General features: G+C 42.8%; 1 protein-coding gene across 3 annotated transcripts in view; it reads left to right on the top strand.

Moving 5' to 3' along the window:
* TUBGCP3 (tubulin gamma complex component 3) overlaps positions 1 to 22,044 on the top strand; it is a 98,962-nt gene that overhangs the window by 38,561 nt on the left and 38,357 nt on the right. For all 3 annotated transcript variants that reach the window (XM_028837343.2, XM_028837344.2, XM_028837345.2), the window contains exons 9-13: positions 1,804 to 1,872; positions 2,237 to 2,369; positions 4,030 to 4,196; positions 17,361 to 17,471; positions 17,792 to 17,900. In XM_028837343.2, the coding sequence (XP_028693176.1) occupies positions 1,804 to 1,872; positions 2,237 to 2,369; positions 4,030 to 4,196; positions 17,361 to 17,471; positions 17,792 to 17,900 (589 nt within the window). The remainder of the gene's footprint in view (positions 1 to 1,803; positions 1,873 to 2,236; positions 2,370 to 4,029; positions 4,197 to 17,360; positions 17,472 to 17,791; positions 17,901 to 22,044) is intronic.

The raw sequence follows: 22,044 nt of genomic DNA, 5'->3' as shown, positions 1-22,044 counted from the left end.
TACCAAGTGGAGCAAAATCATATATGAATGAAGATACTGTTTTGTAAGCGTGAAACTTACATGTGCATTTAATGAACCAAGGTGAAAACAGCCTCTGCTAACCATAGGCCTTTCCGTTTGAGTGAGTGCGGCGCTGCCACACTCTGCCTGCTCTTGCACTCTTTGGTTGTAGACCTCTCAGAAGCTGACTCACATACTCCTGTGTATAAATACTTCATTCTACACGATGGATAATGATTTGATTATTTCTGCAGGGTTTTTTTTTTTTTTTTTGTGACAGAGTCTTGCTCTGTCGCCCCGGCTGGAGTGCAGTGACGCCATCTCTGCTCACTGCAAGCTCCGCCTCCCGGGTTCGCCCCATTCTCCTGTCTCAGCCTCCTGAGTAGGTGGGACTACAGGCGCCCGCCACTGTCAGGCTAATTTTTTGTATTTTTAGTAGAGACGGGGGGGTTTCACCATGTTAGCCAGGATGGTCTTGATCTTCTGACCTCATGATCCGCCTGCCTCGGCCTCCCAAAGTGCTGGGATTACAGGTGTGAGCCACCGCGCCTGGTGGCATATTCAGCAGGTTTTTAAAAGCTTCGATGTGTTTGTGTTTCTGCCCTCCTGCCCTGGGGGCTGGGATGGAGTTTTGGTAAAGAGTGATGCTGTGCCTGAGCAGATTCCATGTCATTTTCTCTGTAAATATTACTGAAGAAAATTGACCTATGGTTTAATAAGCACCTTTGGGCTCACCCTGTGCCAGGCGCTTGCCCTAGGTTACTGCATTTATTCTTCCCTGTGTAGATGAACCAAGAGGTTCATACCATTGGGGGCTGACGCTGGTGGTGCCTCCAGTGGGAGCCCTGGATTTTGCCCCGTGGTCTGTCTCATTCCAGACTCTAGGACGTTTCTTCTTGCACACCTCACTTTTGACGTTGTCTTTTGTGTCTACAAAATTAGTATGTTTTATGTTCATTTTTGAACTTGAAAATGTTCACATTTGTCTTAGTCCACAAACCATAAATGCAGTAAAATACACCTATAGAAGACTGCTGATATATTTTAAAAATATACAGAAAGTTATGCAACCTACATATTTACTTAAAGAAAACAAGTTTAAAAAACATTAAAAAAAATTTTGATGGCTTTTTGCTGGATAAAACTGAATGAGAAAGAGCACAGGTTTATCCCTTGCAGGCTGCTTCTGCTGTAGGCAGCGCTGCCCCCAGGCATCCTGGAGTTACATCCCACAGTTCGTCCCTGAAGGCTCTTGCCACAGGACCGGATGCAGGTGTATAAGGTGCCTCTTCCAGCTTCTGATTCCGGTTGTTTTGACCTGACTCCTTTCAGCATTTAAGATTGGAGATGTGTGGAAAAGTTCTTACTACTAATAGAGGTCAGAAGAGCAAGCAGTGCAAACAGAACGAAAATTAGGGGGATTGGCACTGAGCTGCTAATTTTTAAATTTTGTTAATTAAGAGCCTGAAAGAAAATTACGTTCTAACCCTGAATATTTACAGGGGATATAATCTTAAAGGATCATTCTCTAAAGTGACTGCACTTCATGAAAACTATACCATATATATTTTTTCCATTCCTCTTCTGCAAAGTTCATGCTTTTTGTACTAAGGAACAACACTTTTTTCATGTTATTAAAATTATATTGTGGTGATTAAGATGATTAAATTATTGACAAAACCTGAATTTAAATCTTGTAGCACCCCACCTGAACTTTATCTAAAAGCATTATACCTTTCCACTTAAAATCAGTCCATGTATAATGAGTGTGTCGTGCTTTAATTATATTTCTCTTCCACACAGAGCTTTTGTGCCGCCTTGCACCAGGAACTCAGAGAATACTATCGATTGCTCTCTGTTTTACATTCTCAGGTAAATATTTTATTTTTATTTTTATTTCTTCATGATTCTAAGCGTTATGAAATTGAAGCTATATAGAATGTTTTAAGTTACTTCATACATTACTTTTAAAAGACAGCAATATTTTTCATAATATTATTTGTAAGATTTGAATATCAAGTTTCAATGTATCCCAGAGCCAGTTAATTGCTAATTTTCGGAGTTCCACCGGTTAAAGGTCACTTGTAGCTTAAAAATACTATTGTTTTTTTTAAAGGGGACTTTGGCTTCATTTTTATGAGGATAATCATTTTCTTATATTCACTTGATATAGATTAAGAAGTGTGACCTATGTAGTTATTTGTACTTAAACATTTCTATCTTTGTTGTTTTTTAGCTACAACTAGAGGATGACCAGGGTGTGAATTTGGGACTTGAGAGTAGTTTAACACTTCGGCGCCTCTTGGTTTGGACCTATGATCCCAAAATACGACTGAAGACCCTTGCGGCCCTGGTGGACCACTGCCAAGGTCCCGTGCGCGTCTCTCCTGTGCGCGTCTGGCGCTCGCTTTGTTTTAGAACTCGTTGTAGGGTGCGCCATCCAGGCTTGCTTTTGTGTCCTGACCTTTTTTATCCTTCATGGCCATGTTGATTCAATAGGAATCGACAGATATGAACCGAGAGGGAACGTAACCAGTTGCCAATGTGGCCCAATATTTATACGGTAGAAGCTCGGGCTGGCATTGAGATGGAGGTGGGAGGGAGGGAGGGTGTTTTGCGTTTAAAGATTGCTCTCTTGTGTGGTCCTCGGTTACCGTTCCTGACAGCGCGTGTCGCTCCCTTGGTTGCCTTTCCTTGCATTTTGCTTTTTGCCTTTATTCCTTCTGCGGTCGGGGACCATGTTGGTGACTCTCGGTCAGATGTTCCCATATTTGCATGTCTTGCTTTGGCCTCTCTGTCTCTAGGTTCTGTATTGCTAGTTGCTTTCTGACATTTTTTCTCATTGTTTGTACTACCATAGCCAAGAACCTCTTTGCCTTTTCCCTCATTTGTATCATTGAGATCCTAGTAGCAGTTACCTCTTAGGGTTGTTACGACGACATGAGATGGGCGAGCCGGCCATCTGCCGCACAGGAGTTCCTTTCTCACTGCCATCCTCTGCTCAGGGTGGTCCCCAGAATCTGCAGGGCCCCATTGGTCGTCTTGCTGTCTGCACACCCTCCTCTCTCACCTCTTGGCACTTCCCTCAAAAAAGAGAGAAGTGGAGAGCAGTAAATAAACACCAGTGTTTTCTCCAGTTCCCAGCGCTCCTCCGGAACTGGATTCCCCCCAAACTCCTCTGTCACTTTCCGTGTCCCGCGGGCCCCTGGGGTCCTTCACTTCCCCCCCTCTGCTCAGCCTGTGCGCTTGGCCTTGGCACTGTAGGGGCTGTTATAAGAGCTGCTGTCCGATCCCCATATTCAATCTCACACCCCCACTTTGTGTACACACAGCAGAGCCATCTTCTTAAAATCAGACCCCGTCACTCCTCTCCTTAAAATCTACCAGTGGTCTAATAAAATCTTGAATTCTTAGCATAACATAAGAATTCTTCATGTGCTTCTATTTCCAGACCGGATTTTTGCCACTCCCAGTCCTTCATACTGAGTAGCTCTGGCCCAGGCCTGGGGGCCTCTTCTCTCCACGCAGAGCAGTGTTTCTCACACTGTGTGTTGTAGCCAGTTAATGGGTTATAAAATCAGTGATAGGTTGGGTCTAGCATATCATACCAAAAAACGTGCAAGTATTGATTCATAGAACTTTTGTTTTTCACATACATTTGTGCCCTCCATTGCACCGTGACGCGTGAGTCTTAGTATGCCTCAAGGAAAAAAGGCATGAAAAGTCATGTGAACTTTAGATTGTGTAGCCAGCAATTTTTTTGCTACTTTTTGTTTCTGAAAAATTCCTCAGCAGCTAGAGAGAGGAGTGACTCACAGACTTGTGTAAAGCCAGGGTTGGAGTCTGGACCTCCTGGTTTCTGAATCATGGCATGTTACTGCTGCTTCTGGGTCCAAAATGGTATTAACTGTAAGAAAACAAATGCTCTTTATCTCAGTTACTTGGGTGTCTTTGGTTAGTGTGAAGTGACTGGTGTGTACTATGAGTGTAAATGTGGATTTTTTTTGTATTTTCCCCCATTTCTCCCAGGAAGGAAAGGAGGTGAGCTGGCCTCAGCTGTCCACGCCTACACAAAAACAGGAGACCCGTACATGCGGTCTCTGGTGCAGCACATCCTCAGCCTCGTGTCTCATCCTGTTTTGAGCTTCCTGTACCGCTGGATATATGATGGGGAGCTTGAGGACACTTACCACGAAGTAAGGATCGGTGTTCGGTTCTGAGACTTGGATTTAAAAAGCATGGGCATGCAGTTATGCTGTTTCATTTTTCCCCTCGTGATTACCATATTATCCTAACAGGAACGCGACTGCACTTCATTTGAATATGATATACGTTTTACACAGTGCCTTGACAGCTGGTTAGCTCACTGAACAGCATGAGTTCTTTGGTTAGTGGAGAATTGTCCAAGTTTATTCCTCAGCAAGGTGGAATCACTCGTCCAAGTTTATTAGCACGTGGATGGCAAAGCAGGACAAGGCCTCCTGAGTCTTGGGGGAGTCTTCATCGCAGATTCTGCTGCTTTGCCATGATTACTTTGCAAACTCACTTTGGTGCTAACAGCTTAATGAAACAAGTTAGTTGTATATATATCTATTGAAATATGGTCCGTTCTGTAACACAGCATGTGCTGCTTAAAAATCACTTGTGTAGTAAATCACATGATGGAAATGATAGGGCTTTTGGTGGGAGGTAGGGTGAGGGGCACCACACTCAAAAGGTTTGTCAGTAACATTAAAACAACAGAAAGACAGGAATCTAACGAAAGTTGTACAATTTAACACATTAAAGCGTTAAGAAATACATAAGCACTGCCATAAATATCACATTGGCCTTGGAAAAGCCCTGGCATTTGCTTGTGGAAGTGGGCTGTTGGGGCTGCAGCCTGTGTGTGACGGGAAGTGGCAGAGGCCTGGCCATCTGAAACGCAGGTGTGCCTGTGTGTGGGTGCTGCTGGCTGTAGTGGCCTGTGTTCTTCTGCCGTTTCTCATGGATCAAATTGCAAATAAGCAAATGTGAAGTTCGTATTATGTTCAGTTTGTTTTCTAATTTATTGTTTGTGCTGTTACAAGTTGTTTTTAAAGCAAGCGTTGGGGCAGAATGGAGTCTCTCTGGTGCTCTGTGTGCTTTTGAAACACATGGGCGGCATGGCACACGCGCATCTGCTTGGGCGAGCTGCTCAGCCTGCCTTGTAGCGCTTTCCCGATGGTGTATGTAGTTTTTCTTTATTACTGGACATTATTTCACGGTAGAGACAGATCTGTTTTTATCTAGCCACTCTCTTATTGATGGAGATGATGTTTTTTTTGTAGTTTTTAATCTTATGAACAGTATTAAAATGAACATCCTTTTATGTGTCTTCTTGAGCGTATTTATGGCCCAGTCTCGGCTCACTGCAAGCTCCACCTCCTGGGTTCACCCCATTCTCCTGCCTCAGCCTCCCAAGTAGCTGGGACTACAGGTGCCTGCCACCACGCCCGGCTAATTTTTGTACTTTTAATAGAGACGGGATTTCACCATGTTGGCCATGATGGTCTCAATCTTCTGACTTTGTGATCCGCCCGCCTTAGCCTCCCAAAGTGCTGGAATTACAGGTGTGAGCCACTGTGCCTGGCCCATGGGGATGCATATTTTATTTTATTTATTATTATTTTTTTATGGTGATGCATATTTTAAACTTTGATTCTGCCACGTTGTGCTCAGGAGTGCTTATCCAGGTTGACCCAGCTATCAGCTTTCTGTTATAATCCTCATTCCCGCGTCCTTCTCAACACTTTGTATAATAATATTTTCATGTAATGCACAAAATGTGCCATATCACTGGGGTATTTATTTACATTTCCCTGATTACTAGTGAGACTGACCAGCTTTTCATGCTTATAGGTTTTTTTTTTATTTCTTCTCTAATTACCTGTTAGTTTCCTTTGCCCATTTTTCTTATGGATTTTTCTTTTTAGGAGTGAATCATGGATGGTTTTATATTTTCAGATTTTTATATGTGGAATTGCTCTTTTAAAAAATTGTATCTTTTAACTTTTTTTCACGTTCTTCCAAACTTATAAAAAAGTTGGAAGAATAGTACAAAGAGTCATTGTACTGTTGACTGATCCTTAACTGAGACTCCACACAAGTTTTACCATGTTTTATCATAAACTAAATTTCTCTGTATTCTTGAATCTGTTTCTGGATTGTCTTTTTTCTGTTTGCTTTTTATCTGTCAGTGTTATTTAAATGACTCTACTCTGTGGTTTGAAATTTGGTAGAGGCAGTCCTTTTGTTCTTTTCACAATTTCTTTGTTGTTGTTTTTGCACATTTATACTTACATATGAATTTAGAATCAGCCTGTCAATTCTGTTAAAAGATATTTAAAAAATTTTTATAGGGATTGCATATTGAATTTGGAGATTAAAAAGAATTTTCAGGCTTCTTGTCTTCCTTTTGATGAATGAACTTTCTTTAAAAAAAAAAAAAATTGAAGCTTTGTAAGGTATGTTTTATTTCACTAATGGTTCCCTAAAGTTTTTCAAAGCTTTTGTGAGCCTGTATCTTCCTAAACGTTGAAATCATGAGTAAACTTTTTTTTTTAACCCCTTCCTCCATTAAGATGAAGAATCGTGTCCATTTCCCGGGTTCTGCATACCTGCATGCACCGCCACACACTTTTTTTTTTTTTTGAGATGGAGTCTCACTCTGTTGTTCAGGCTGGAGTGCAATGGTGCCATCTTGGCTCACTGCAACTTCCGCCTCTGGGGTTCAAGCAATTCTTCTGCCTCAGACTCCCAAGTAGCTGGGACTACAGGCACACGCTGCCACACCCAACTAAGTTTTTTGTATTTTAGTAGAGACTGGGTTTTACCCTGTTGCCCAGGCTAGTCTTGAACTCCTGAGCTCAGGCAGTCCACCCACCTAGGCCTCCCAAAGTGCTGGGATTACAGGCATGAACCACCGTGCCCGGCCCTGCACTCTTAAGCTCTATACCTGTTGTTAAATCTGTGTTATTTTATATTTTTAATTTTTTGTATGCAATTTGTAATAAGCCACTATCCAAGTCAAGAAATAGCACTTATCAGTATCCCTATTGTGTACCCATCGTTGTCCCCTTCTCCTTAAAGGTAAACTTTATCCTGACCTCTGACACTGTAGTTAGCTCAATTCTTATTTTAAATTTTATATAATACTCAATGTTAAAATATATTTACATGTCATCTGTAGAGGTATATTTGATATTCATCATTTAAATTTGAATCCTTATTTTTAGGTTTCTGGAAAGTATTATAAAATTATTTAGTTGACTTAAAGTTCTAGACCTAATTTTTCAAGATTAAATGGAGTCTTAAATTCTTGTACTATTTAGTTTTTATCATCATGATAAGGTTCTAAGGACACGTAGGTAATGGGCATTTCCTTTGGTAGAGTGAAGCTTATCATTTTTAATGCATTTATGTTCAGTTATTCCATAATTACAGGATGAGGTGAATTTTGGAAGCTGTTTAAAAACCTGTGCAATTGATTATTTAGAATGCATATTATAATTTTAACCAAGGAAGTGCAAGACTTGTACTCTGAAAACAATAGAACATTGTTGAGAGGAATGAAAAAGGCCTAAATAAATGGAAAGACATTCCATGCTTATGGACTGAAGATTTGATACTGCTAAGATGGCAGTACTCCCCCAACGCGGGCCACGCTTTCAATGTTTGATATTGTTAAGATGGCAGTACTCCCCCAACACGGGCCACACTTTCAGTGTTTGATATTGTTAAGATGGCAGTACTTCCCCAACACGAGCCACACTTTCAGTGTTTGAGATTGTTAAGATGGCAGTACTCCCCCAACACGGGCCACGCTTTCAATGTTTGATATTGTCAAGATGGCAGTACTCCCCCAACACGGGCCACACTTTCAATGTTTGATATTGTTAAGATGGCAGTACTCCCCCAACAGGGGCCACGCTTTCAATGTTTGATATTGTTAAGATGGCAGTACTCCCCCAACACGGGCCACGCTTTCAATGTTTGATATTGTCAAGATGGCAGTACTCCCCCAACACGGGCCATGCTTTCAATGTTTGATATTGTTAAGATGGCAGTACTCCCCCAACACGAGCCACACTTTCAGTGCAATGTCTATCAAAATTCCAACAGCCTTTGCAGAAGTGGAAAAGCTGATCTTCAAATTCACAAGGAAGTGCAAGGAGCCCTGAGGCCAAACAGTCTTGTAAAAGAACAAAGTTGAACAAACTTTCTGATTCTGATTTTAAAACATGCTACAGTGGCCGGGCGCGGTGGCTCAAGCCTGTAATCCCAGCACTTTGGGAGGCCGAGATGGGCGGATCACGAGGTCAGGAGATCGAGAGACGATCCCGGCTAACACGGTGAAACCCCGTCTCTACTAAAAAATACAAAAAACTAGCCGGGCGAGGTGGCGGGCGCCTGTAGTCCCAGCTACTCGGGAGGCTGAGGCAGGAGAATGGCGTAAACCCAGGAGGCGGAGCTTGCAGTGAGCTGAGATCCGGCCACTGCACTCCACCCTGAGTGACAGAGCAAGACTCCGTCTCAAAAAAAAAAAAAATAAAATAAAAAAAAATAAAAAAATAAAAATAAAACATGCTACAATGCAGGGTAATCAAAACAATGAGATACTGGCATGATAGACCTCTGGGTCAGTGGGATAGAAGCGAGAGCCCAGAAGTACATCTTCATTTTTATTGATTTTCAATAAAGCTGCCAAGATGACTCAATGGGGAAAAAAAGCCTTTTCAGCAAATGATAACGGGACAACTGGATAGCTGCATGTAGAAGAATGCATTGGGATCTCTGTCACATACCATCTGTAAAGATTAACTCAAAATGGATCAGACACCTAAACTTAAGTGCCAAAGTTATAAAACTTAGAAGATATTGTGGTAAATCTTTGGGACCATGGATTTGGCAGCAGTTTCTTAGATATGTCACCAAAAGCATGAGCAATGAAATCAGACTTTATCAAAATAAAAACTGTGTACATTAAAGGGCACTTTTGAGAAAGTGAAAAAAACACTCACAGAGTAGGAGAAAAGTTTATCCAAATCGCTTACCTGATAATGGTCTAGTATCCCAAGCAACTCAACAAGAAAAACCACTTTAAAAAGGATTTGAGAAGATATTTCTCCAAAGAAGATACAAAAATGGACAAATAAGCACAGGAAAAGATTATCGTTAGAGGGAAATGCAAATCAAAACCACAATTAAATACCACTTCACAGCCATTAGGTTCGTTAACAAAAACAAACCAACAGCCAGAAAATAACAAGTGTTGGCAAGGATTTGGAGAAATTGGAAACTGCATCATTGCTGGTAGAAACACAGAATGGTGTAGCCACTCTGGAAAGCAGTTTGGCAGTTTCTAAAAATATTAGATATGGATTTACCATGGGACCCAGCAGTTCTACTATTAGGTGTGTACCCACAGAAACGAAAACACGCATTCATCTAAAAACTTGCCTAGGAACATTTATAGCAGCGTCATTTATAATAGTCAAAAGTGAAAACAGCTCCAGTGTCCATCAACTGATGAATTGATAAATAAAATGATGTATATCCACACAATGGAATATTATTCAGCCTTAACAAAAAAATGAAAATCTGATACTTGCTACAGTGTGGATGAACCTTGAGAACATTGTGCTCTGTGAAATCAGCCAGACACAGAAGGCCATATATTGCATGATTCCATTCGTATGACATGTCCAGAATTGGCAAATGCATAGAGATAGAAAGTAGTTAATGTTGTCAGGGACTGGGGGTGGGGAGGCAGAGAGGAATGAATGCCTGCTTAATGGTTACGAAGTCTCTCTCCAGGCTGATGAAATGTTCTGGAGTTAGATCTTAGGAATGGTTGCACGACCACATGGTAAATATACTAAAAGCCACTGAGTTGCCCACTTTAAAATGGTGACTTTTATATTATGTGATTTTCATCTCAATTAAAAAAAAATGTAGAAGTTCTGAGGGATGCCAGCTATGGTAGCTCCTGTGGCTCTTTCCTGGGCCTTCTCCCTCCCTGCTGGGTTGAGGTGCTCCGGTTCACCAGTGGAGTCATCGTGCCTAAGTAGAGCTCTGTAGCTCTCAGGCTGCACATCTGTTTAGCCACACATGGGGCCTTGCCGGAGTTTTAATGTGGACTGATACGGGCATGAGGATTTCCAAAGCCCTGCAGTGTGTCTGCTGTGCACTGAAACTTGAGGACCCCTGGCCTACCCACCCTCTGATTCCCTGCAGCAGCCCCCACAGTCGGGCGGGGACCTGCAAAGTTAGTTCTAAAATTGAGGTGATGGGAGGGGGCTGAGTTCAGAGTGCCACCTCCTTCCACACCAGCTCTGCACACTCATCTCCCTTCCACACTCACACTCGTCTGTGCAGTAGTGCAGGCTCCACGAAATTCCCTTGGAGGGAAAGAGTGGGAAGAGAGTGAGGGATAAACGATTGCAAATTGGGTGCAGTGTGTACTGCTTGGGTGATGGGTGCACCAAAATCACACAAATCACCGCTAAAGAATTTACTCATGTAACAATGAACAAACACCGCCTGTTTCCCCAAAACCTATGGAAATAGAAAATTAAAAAAAAAATTCGCTTAGGAAGAACTCTGCTTTATCTAGTATGTCCAAACTGAATGTCACGTCAGTGATGTGGCTTATTTTTTAAATAAATAAAATTTAACACATTAAGAAGGATTAGTGCCTATTTCAAAACACCTGCAACAGCTTAACATCTGATGTGAAATGTGTGGCTCCTGTTGTGACAAAGGCACGGGTACTGTGGTTTGTTAGTCACATTTATAATTGAAGGAAGAGGTATATTTCAGATAGAGGTTAGTGAGGTTAGTGAAAGTAAAGATGAGATTAGTTTTCCTCCCAAGTCCACAGACCCGTGCTGTGCTGTCTGTCTGTGGGTCCTGGTAAGGGAAGCCCAAGTGGGAACAGGACCCAGGGCTTTTCTTTGACCCGGGCTTTTGCAAACACGAGAGATGCATGGGCTGGGCATGGCGCTGGTGTGAGAGCTGCACTTTCTGTATTGACCTGATACCTGAATTCACCTTGACCTCCAGTTCCTCCTGCCTGGGAGTCGGAGGATGCCTGTTGAATGGGGACGCAGTGCGTCTCCCTCTTGGCTGTGTCTGTACTACTGCTACTGCCTACTGCTGTTCCTCAGGGACTTCCTTACATTGGGCTCCTACCAGTCTCCGGGACCTCGATCTCTCTGTTGATGGCCCAGAGAAAAACTTCCAGATGACATCTGGGCTTTGCTGTGTGTGCTGTGGTGTCATTGAAAGCTGCCTCTAAGTCTAACATCTGAGATTTTACTTTTTAACAATAAAAAGGATATAGACCTTTAGCCCACGAGTGCTAAGAATGTTATCTAAATTTTATTTTGCTTTTATTTTTATTTTATTTATATCTTGTACATTTGCAAAGGCAAGACAAAAATAGAGGGCTATAAGAGTTTGGAAGGTATTCTGAATGATTAAGTTGGAAAGCACTTTCAGCATTTGGGAAAAGTATATTTTTTGCTCTTTTTTTTTGTTGTTGTTGAGATGGAGTCTCGCTCTGTCGCCCAGGCTGGAGTGCAGTGGCCGGATCTCAGCTCACTGCAAGCTCCGCCTCCCGGGTTTACGCCATTCTCCTGCCTCAGCCTCCCGAGTAGCTGGGACCACAGGCGCCGCCACCTCGCCCGGCTAGTTTTTTGTATTTTTTTAGTAGAGACGGGGTTTCACTGTGTTCGCCAGGATGGTCTCGATCTCCTGACCTCGTGATCCACCCGTCTCGGCCTCCCAAAGTGCTGGGATTACAGGCTTGAGCCACTGCGCCCGGCATTTTTTGCTCTTAAATGTAAGTACTGTGAAAGTAAACCAAGTTTTTCCATTGTGTTACTACTATCTGGAGAAGCTGCATGGTGAATCCTTTCTATAACTAACCTGGCTTCTTCCCCCGTAAACTGAAGGTAAACAAGTTATGCCAATATATTCAAGTTACAGGCAAAACCACTCAGTTTCCAACTGCCCTTTGGATAGTAAAGATTAGGTGCTTCGACTAGCAGCAAGAAAAGATGGGACAAGTTAAAATTAAACTCTCTTGCTTTCAAAATTGGATTTCCAGACTTGATTCACATGTTTACTTAAATGCTGTGATAATATTCTAAAACTACGTCCTTGAATTTGAAGATCCACAAAGTATGGATGAGACAGAATATCTCTGGATCTATTTAGCACCCTTGCTGTGTTACTGAAATTTAAAAGTTTATCATATAAAGTATCTTACGCCTTTGGAATTTTTATGCCATACCTCTTGAAATATTGTAATTATAAGTTTACCTTGTAAATTATCCTTTGTTGTACAGAGAATCTGACCAATTTACTCATTCCACTGGTCCAGCTGCCATTTTATTTATTTTTATTTTTTTTGAGATGGAGTCATGCTCTGTTGCCCAGGCTGGAGTGCAGTGGTGTGATCTTGGCTCACTGCACGCTCCACCTTCCGGGTTCACACCATTCTCTTGCCTCAGCCTCCCGAGTAGCTGGGACTAGAGGCGCCTGCCACCACGCCCGGCTAATTTTTTTTGTATTTTTAGTAGAGACGGGGTTTCACTGTGTTAGCCAGGATGGTCTCCATCTCCTGACCTCGTGATCCTCCCGCCTCGGCCTCCCAGAGTGCTGGGATTGCAGGCGTGAGCCACTGTGCCCAGCCCATTTTATTTTATCTAAGTGTGGCCTTAGGAGAAATCTCTTGGTAGCTGCCTGCATGATTGGCAAGTTGAAGTTGGAATTTTTTATGATTTGTATTAATGGATCTGATTTTTAGAAGTTGCTTGCTAAGAAAATTACCCTCTTCATTTCTGTTTTTAGTAGGGAGGCCTTGGCATTTGTCCAGCAATTAATGAGAAATCATGGTACAATTATGTTTTATTTTTTTTCTTAATTCTTTCTGCGTTTGACATAATGGTGAAAATTAAAGAACCTTGAGTGGAAAATGCCTTAGCAAAATAAAAGCGTATAGCAATTATATTCTGACCTTGGTTTTTTTCCCCTCTGTAACTATATATTTTTTCACAGAATTAATTATATTCTAAAGCGTACCCAGGCTCTCTGTTTGCTACGAGATGTTTGCTGCTAGAGTGATTGCGTGCTACTTTGCCCTTAGATGAAGCAGTGCTTTCATAACTTCTAAAGATGCCTGAATTGCCTGAGATTTTTTATGGTTTAAATTAAGTTTTCTTTATTGTTCATACTGATAGAAATCCGGCTGTACTCCAGCCATTAGGATAAATTAGTGTGTTGTCTGTAGAAACGAGCTCGTCTAACGGAATAACAGACACACAGTTTATATGCAGTTACTCTAATCTGTAGTATGGCAAGGTACAGAGCAGTCCCGGCATGAGCACGGTGACTTAGTCGCTGCTGAGATTACTCACGGGGGCTTATTTCTATCATGGACAATTTAAGTCTATGTTAAGGTGATGACGCCTCCGTGATAGTATTGCTGTTTGCCCCTGAAAGGTAATGTAGATCACAAAAGTCTAAAATAGATCAGTGAATGCTTCAGTCATTTAAATTGATACTTAAAGATAAGACATTTTAGTTGAAAATAAATGTAGCAGCCTCTTCCCCGTGGTCATAAACATGTTGGCACTTACTCATGTGCCTGCTGATGCAGGAGATTGGCTGTGCATAATTCATACTGTCTGGCCCTTAAAAGGATCAAATAGAAGATCTTGACATCATTAAGATTTAGTTTCCTGAAATACTTACTCTTGGAAGTAGATTTCTGTGAAAGAAAAAAATTCATTTTTAGTTGGTTGCCCTGGGAGAATGATGTTATTTAAAAAAACAACAATTTACTGGTAGCGTGTGTTCAGTGTTTGGCTAGAATTACTTGATTCTTTTATTAAACTATTTTTTTTTTTCTAATAGAAAAGTATTTGCAGTTTAAACAGTGTTGATCACATAAGCACATACAGAGGATGAAGTTAAAATTTTCCAGTAATCCTGTCAGGACCAGACACATTCTGTTAATATTTGTATATACTGATTTTTTCTGTGTATTTGTATGTATCATATGCATAGTATTTTGTCAACTTATTTTGTTGAAGTAAATAATGAACATTATTTTATGCCATTAAATATTTTTTTGACACCAAGGCTTATTAAAATGATCTCTGAAACTCTATTTTGTGAATATAATCGTCCCGTGGTATACGAGGGGAATTGGTTCTAGGACCCGTGTAGATACCAAACTCCACACGTACTCATGTCCTGCAGTCGGCCCTGTGGAACCTGTGGGTTGGGAAAGTGGGCCTCCCGTACGAGTGAGTTTCACACCCCGAGGAGGCTATGTTTCTGTGTGTGCCGTTGGCTGTAACCCGCACAGTTCAGATTGGTGTGATTCAAGGGTCAGCTGTATCTGCGATTTTTTCCTGGGAAGAACTACGCTTTTCATCAGATTATTGGAAAGGGCTATGGTAGTTAAGAACAATCTATTTTTAATGACTACATGGTAATGTTTTATAATTCATTTATGTATTCCCTTGTTTTTAAGACATTTAGCATAGCATATTGGAAGTATGATATATGCTGATGAAGAATATTTTATTCCAGTAATGCAAGTATAACATTTTATTCAGAGTTTATTCATATTCACAAATGAGACTGTCCTGTAATATTTTTGGTATTTTTCTAATCACATGTGCTAGTGCCAGTTTCATGAAATCAACTGAGGCCATCCTATATGTATTTCTGTGGCCTATAATACATTAAGCAACCTAAGAATTATGTCTTAAAAAGTGTTAGTAGCCCTGTGCCTTAGTGATAGTATTTTGTATTTCCTGTTTCTTCTGAAGATACTGTTTTCAGGGTCTCCTCTCTCTTGCTTCTTGGGTTAATTTTGACCATTACATTTTGCTAAGAAATCGTTAATTTTGTATTGCTATGTAATTTTTAAAGATATTCGGGATTTATGGAAAGATCAAAAAGGCACTTGGGGTGTGATACGACTGAAATGTGTTTTACCGCCTGACTGGAGAAATCAGCCATGCATCACAGGGCAGTGCTGAGTCTTAGGCCTTCCAGCTTTTAACTGAAAATACTGCCAAGTGCTGAGGTCATGGTCCCAGTGCCATTTCTCCTTCAAAGGAAGTAGGGCTCCTTGGAGAAGTGGCTGATTCTAGGTATTGGAAGAAACAGAGCTAAGCCTGCATCACGATCTATAGCAGAAAAGCAGGGCACATCACTCGGGTCCAGTGTGAAGGACTCAGGAGCGGCTTGAAGAGGCTCCCCCTCCCCACATAGGAGATGGAGAGCCCCAGGAAGAGCATAACTGTGATGGAGGAAGCACTGAATATGCTTAAATCCACACTCTCATGATAATTAAAAACGAATTGGTTATCATTGGAGAATGTAAACAGAGGCATGTAAACAGATGCTTCCTCAGCATTTTTTGATATAGTCAAATGGTTTCCTCTTTTAATCTGTTGATATAATTAATTATGGTGATATTAACAATTCCTGATGAGGCATCCTTAGCTCAGAGGAAAGGATGGTGTATTCATTAAATGGGGCTGGCCCGGCCAGTAAAAAAAAAAATGCCATCTAGGAGAAAACATAGACTTCCCCCTTATAACATACTGTGTGCCAGGATTATACCAAGTTCCAGAGGAATTAAAGATCTAGGTAATAGGCCGGGCGTGGTGGCTCCTGCCTGTAATCCTAGCACTTTGGGAGGCTGAGGCAGGCAGATCGCTTGAGCTCAGGAGTTTGAGAGCAACCAGGGCAATATGGTGAAACCCTGTCTCTACCAAAAATACAAAAAATTAGCCGGGCATGGTGGTGTGCTCCTGTGGTCCCCGTTACTTGGGAGGCTGAGGTGGGAGGATGGCTTGAGCTGGAGGGGCAGACGTTGCAGTGAGCCAAGATCGTGCCAGTGCGCTCCAGCCTGGGCCAGAGAGTGAGACCCTGTCTCAAAAAAAAAAAAGATCTAGGTAATAAAAATAACTCAATAGAAATACTGAAAGAACTTGATGGAGAATATTTTCATAATCTAGGAATGGGAAGATCTTAGGAAGACAGGAAACTCCAAAACCATAAAGGGAGACAGACATTTATCTGTATATAACAAAACATAGAACCAAAATATGGACCATACTATAAACAATGGCAAATGATTAACTTGGAAAAATTAAATCTCTACTATTTAATGATTCACAAATGATCACTATTCCTAATGTACAAAGAATTTTTGTATATTGATGAGAGAACAAAATGAATAGAAAGATGGGTCAAGGGCATGAAAAGACCATTCACAGGAGAAGAATGGCAAATGGCAGTTAGAACTATGAAAATATGCTCAGCTTCGTTTTTGGTTAATGACAGCAATATAGGATAACCATGATTCCACCTAACTGGCAAAATCTAAAATGAGCCAGGATTGCAAAAACAGGACATCCTGCCCCTGGGAGTGTCAGTCTACACAGCTGTGTGGAAAGGAAACCTGGCATTGTTTATAAAAACTAAAAGCTACTTCAATTCAGCAGTTGTGCTTTTATAAAACAAGTTTATAGAAATAGAAGCGCTAGTCTGTTAGGGTGTATGACTGAAAAATGAGAATGGCCTCCTTGTTGCAGTGGCAAGTAAACTGGAAGCAACAGCCATTGAATTTTCTCCTTACTACTCGGTTTCCTTTCTAACGGCGGTGCTGTAGGTGCCCATCAGGGTCAGGGCAGGGGAGCTATGTGCCAGTGAGGAAGAAAGCTCCTGAGCACAGATGGTTCCCCGGGGAGCCACACAGGGGTCCCTTCTACAGTGCCACCTGGCTGGTGCTGGCCCCTTGTACACGTGGGTACATGTACAGCAAGGTCTGCCCATAGAGCCTGGGACTTGTCTGTGAACAGAGGACCCCAGCCTGGGCCCCTCTGTGTTCCAGGCTTTGGGGCTCTGCAAAAGAGAGACTGCAAGGGCAGGCAGACTGATGGGAGGAGACACAGCTGCTGCCTGTGAGGGAGGGAACCCCAAACGCCTGCACTGTTACTGAGGAAGAGCTCCGTGCAGCCCAGGAAGCCTCAGTGTCAGGCTGCAGAGGCTCTAATGGACGTTCTGAGTCTCCAAGGAAGACATAACTTGTTTTTGTTATACTTTAGTTTTAAAAGTTTAGGAAATACATAGTTCAATTGAGAGAGATTTCTGTGTTTCATATAAGTTTTATTGTATAAATGGGTAAGAGTCCCTGTGTCTGGAGAACTTGGCTTTCTAGAATAACTTATTCTTTGATGTTGCTGTTGGTTATTATTTTGCCATAAATATCACTCTTTAATGTTTCCATGCCCCTTCGCTTTCAGTTTTTTGTAGCATCAGATCCAACAGTTAAAACAGATCGACTGTGGCATGACAAGTACACTTTGAGGAAATCGATGATTCCTTCATTTATTACGATGGATCAGTCTAGGAAGGTAGGATTAGAAGAGATTTTTGTGATTTTGATGTTTTATGGCTATGTATACTTGGATTATGTGACAAAACCAATTTCCATAAAACTTCATGCATTTTGAGATTGTTAATGTTCTGGAGATGAAGTAAGTGCATATTAATTGAATACATCAACATAGTATGTGTTCAGTGTATCTTTGAGTTACTAGAATTCGCTCCATACTGTAGCAGGTGCCTTGTTACTTTTCAATCAATAGCCAATTTGTCGCTTAGGAATATTTGTAGATTTGGGCAATCGTTTTAAATTTACATAAAGGTAATCATAGAATGTTTTTCTTTTTAGGTCCTTTTGATAGGAAAATCAATAAATTTCTTGCACCAAGTTTGTCATGATCAGACTCCCACTACAAAGATGATAGCCGTGACCAAGTCTGCAGAGTCACCCCAGGACGGTACGATGATGCTGGTGGGATGGTGATGATGGTGATGGTGTGATGATGGTGATGATGTGAGGACGGTGATGCTCGCAGTAACAGTGATGATGATGACGTGGTGATGGTGATGGTGTGATGATGGGGATGATGGGGATGTGATGATAACGGTGTTGGGGATGGGTGGTGATGATGATGATGGTGGCGTGGTGGTGGCAGTGATGGTGGTGATGATGGTGGTGGTGTGATGATGGTGAGGTGACGGTGTTGGGGATGGGTGGCGATGATGGCATGGTAGTGGCAGTGATGGTGGTGGTGATGTTGATGGTGATGTGGTGATGGTGATGGTGTGATGATGGTGAGGTGATAGTGTTGGGGATGGGTGGTGGTGATGATGGCATGGTGGTGGCAGTGATGGTGGTGATGGTGATGATGGTGAGGTGATGGTGTTGGGGATGGGTGGTGGTGATGACGTGGTGGTGGCAGTGATGGTGGTGATGATGGTGATGATGGTGAGGTGACGGTGTTGGGGATGGATGGTGGTGATGATGGTGATGGTGATGATGGTGAGGTGATGGTGTTGGGGATGGGTGGTGGTGATGGCGTGGTGGTGGCAGTGATGATGGTGATGGTGAGGTGACGGTGTTGGGGATGGGTGGCGATGATGGCATGGTAGTGGCAGTGATGGTGGTGGTGATGTTGATGGTGATGTGGTGATGGTGATGGTGTGATGATGGTGAGGTGATAGTGTTGGGGATGGGTGGTGTTGATGATGGCATGGTGGTGGCAGTGATGGTGGTGATGGTGATGATGGTGAGGTGACAGTGTTGGGGATGGGTGGTGGTGATGACGTGGTGGTGGCAGTGATGGTGGTGATGATGGTGATGATGGTGAGGTGACGGTGTTGGGGATGGATGGTGGTGATGATGGTGATGGTGATGATGGTGAGGTGATGGTGTTGGGGATGGGTGGTGGTGATGGTGTGGTGGTGGCAGTGATGATGGTGATGGTGAGGTGACGGTGTTGGGGATGGGTGGCGATGATGGCATGGTAGTGGCAGTGATGGTGGTGGTGATGTTGATGGTGATGTGGTGATGGTGTGATGATGGTGAGGTGATAGTGTTGGGGATGGGTGGTGGTGATGATGGCATGGTGGTGGCAGTGATGGTGGTGATGGTGATGATGGTGAGGTGACAGTGTTGGGGATGGGTGGTGGTGATGACGTGGTGGTGGCAGTGATGGTGGTGATGATGGTGATGATGGTGAGGTGACGGTGTTGGGGATGGATGGTGGTGATGATGGTGATGGTGATGATGGTGAGGTGATGGTGTTGGGGATGGGTGGTGGTGATGGTGTGGTGGTGGCAGTGGTGATGGTGAGGTGACGGTGTTGGGGATGGGTGGTGATGGTGGCGTGGTGGTAGCAGTGATGGTGGTGATGATGTTGATGGTGATGATGGTGGTGATGATGGTGATGTGATGATAGTAATGACATTGATAATTGTGATGGTGATAGTAATGATATGATGATGGTGATGATAGTGGAGGTGATGGTGATGATGATGTGCTGATGTTACAGATTACTTAAAAGTGTTTTTGTACCATAGGATTTATAGATCATTGGAATTACTCTCTAAAACACCTGAATACATAGAATTATGTATGTATATGTGTAGTACTGTGTAAATTTTTAATTTCCTTTTTATACAGAGTTAAACAGGAAGTGTTGGAATAGGTATAGCTATTTTGTCCTTCTTAATTTGTGTTACTTTTTAAAATGATAAAGTGACAGTGTGCCAAAATAAGGAACAACAGAAGAAATATTGCTAATGGTAGCCCATTCTTTGGGATGCAAAGGTTTCGTTTGGAGAAGAGCCAGGACTTACTGCACTTACTGTGTTTATTGCATTCAGAGTGCTGCGTGAGGATTCAGCTTGTGTGAAGCGCTGAGGCTTTCCCTCGTTCTCTTCCTTTTCCCCATTTGCTGCCTGCCCCACCCTCAGTAATTTCATGCTGATGTTTTGTGTGTGGCTAACTTACGCTCATCGCTCTCCAGTTTTGGCTGTATTTGCTATTGTCATGGTTCATTCAGAAGGTTTACTTCGCGTAGGACACTGTGTTTGCTATTGTCATGGTTCGTTCAGAAGGTTTACTTCGCGTAGGACACTGTGTTTGCTATTGTATTGTCATGGTTCGTTCAGAAGGTTTACTTCGCGTAGGACACTGTGTTTGCTATTGTATTGTCATGGTTCATTCAGAAGGTTTACTTCGCGTAGGACACTGTGTTTGCTATTATATTGTCACGGTTCGTTCAGAAGGTTTACTTCGCGTAGGACACTGTGGTGGCTGCGGGGAAGAGATGATGACTTCACCACGACTGTTCCTTCCTGAGCTTCTTAGTCTGGTCTTGGAGAGGAGATGCGTAATGAAATAACCCGTAGTCAGCAGTAAAGGTGGAAAGTGATCAGGGATGTGAGATTTGCAGGGGAAGTGCTTTGGGTATTTTCAGGCAAGGCTCAACAGGAAGGCTTTGGAAAGAGGCAGGAATTGCACTGGCCGTGGAGAAGGAGGAGAATTTGGTTGTGGGTTATCATGCAGCCCAGGACAAAGGAATAACGTGCATGAAAGTGCAGATGAGAAATAGGACGAATTAGACTTATCTAAAGATTGTAGTGAAAATAAAAAGGTGGAAGTTATTATTATTTATTAATGTGACAGACTTAAAGAGAGACAGACTAGGACCCGGTGTAGGAAGTAGGATAGGTTACTGGGTGTGGTTTTAGCTACGGGTGTTACTGGAATGACAGATGTTCTCTAACAGGACTTGGCTCTCTGGACAGGAGGGCTGGGGATCAGGAAGTCAGTGATGGCACTAGAACTCTGAGCTCATGAGGCCTAGTCGGAAGGGCAGCAGGGAATTTCGGAAGAGGATAGCACTGAGAGAGGAGTGTCATTTAGGGCAATTTGGTTTTCAGTAACTGAGAGGACTTACTAATGGAGGCTTCCAGCATGTATTGGAAATGCTGTACTGAAACTCTGGTTAAAAGTTAGGGCCAAGTATAGAGATTTTGGAAGCATTTATCTCACCATGGTAACTCAGGACAAGGCAGGATGGTGTAGCAAGAGCTCCCGTGTGGTCCAGGGCAGGTCCCTTTTCAGGCGTGTGAGAGCCATGGCCCCTCTCACCCTAAAGCATTCACACACCATTTTACATGTATTTTTTGGGGGGGAGGTCCATATACCCCAGATTCGTTCCTGGAATAGAGATAGATGTGATCCAGTGCAGATTTTGGGGAAATGCTTCTACATTGAAGAGGTGGAAGGAAGAAGAACCAGGAGAGCAGTTGTGTTCAAGTCATGACCTTTCATGGTGCCTAGAGAAGATGGCGCAGAAATGGCCTGTGCCTGGGACAGGGCGTCCCCACGCTCCTGCTGTGCGGGAGACTCTCCATGAAGGTTGCTGCTGCTTGTGCGAGCTCTGAGTCTGCAGTACTGCCGGCGGCCCCCACACCCACTGCCCCACATCTGCAAATTCAATCAACTGAGGATCAAAAACACTTAAAAAATGCAGCCATTAAAAAAATACAAAAAAAATCCACCCCAATAGTGTAACAGCTATTTGCATAGCATGTACATTGTGCTAGATATTATAAGTAATTTAGAGGTGATTTAACGTACATGGGAAGATGTGTGTAGGTTAGGTGCAAATATTGCTCTGTTTTATAGAAAAGACTTGAGCATCAGGGGATTTCGGTATCTGTGGGGGTCGTGGGATTGGTCCCCTGCAGATGCTGAGGGCGACAGGGCGCTGCTGCTTCTCTGAAATGACTCCTGCTGTCCCCATCGTCCTGTCCACGGCTGCCAGGGTCAGTGGAGAGCAAAGTTTCTGCTGTTGAGTGTTTATAGTATGACTGGGAAGATAGAAGACACAAATCCTAAAAGACTCCGGCCGGGCGCGGTGGCTCAAGCCTGTAATCCCAGCACTTTGGGAGTCCGAGGCGGGTGGATCACGAGGTCAGGAGATCGAGACTATCCTGGCTAACATGGTGAAACCCCGTCTCTACTAAAAATACAAAAAAAAAAAACTAGCCGGGCGCGGTTGTGGGCGCCTGTAGTCTCAGCTACTTGGGAGGCTGAGGCGGGAGAATGGCGTGAACCCGGGAGGC

The sequence above is a fragment of the Macaca mulatta genome, chromosome 17, assembly GCF_049350105.2.
Source record: "Macaca mulatta isolate MMU2019108-1 chromosome 17, T2T-MMU8v2.0, whole genome shotgun sequence".
NCBI classification, from domain to species: domain Eukaryota; kingdom Metazoa; phylum Chordata; class Mammalia; order Primates; family Cercopithecidae; genus Macaca; species Macaca mulatta.
Note: the sequence above shows the minus strand (reverse complement) of the source record. Positions and strands in the feature narration are given on the sequence as shown.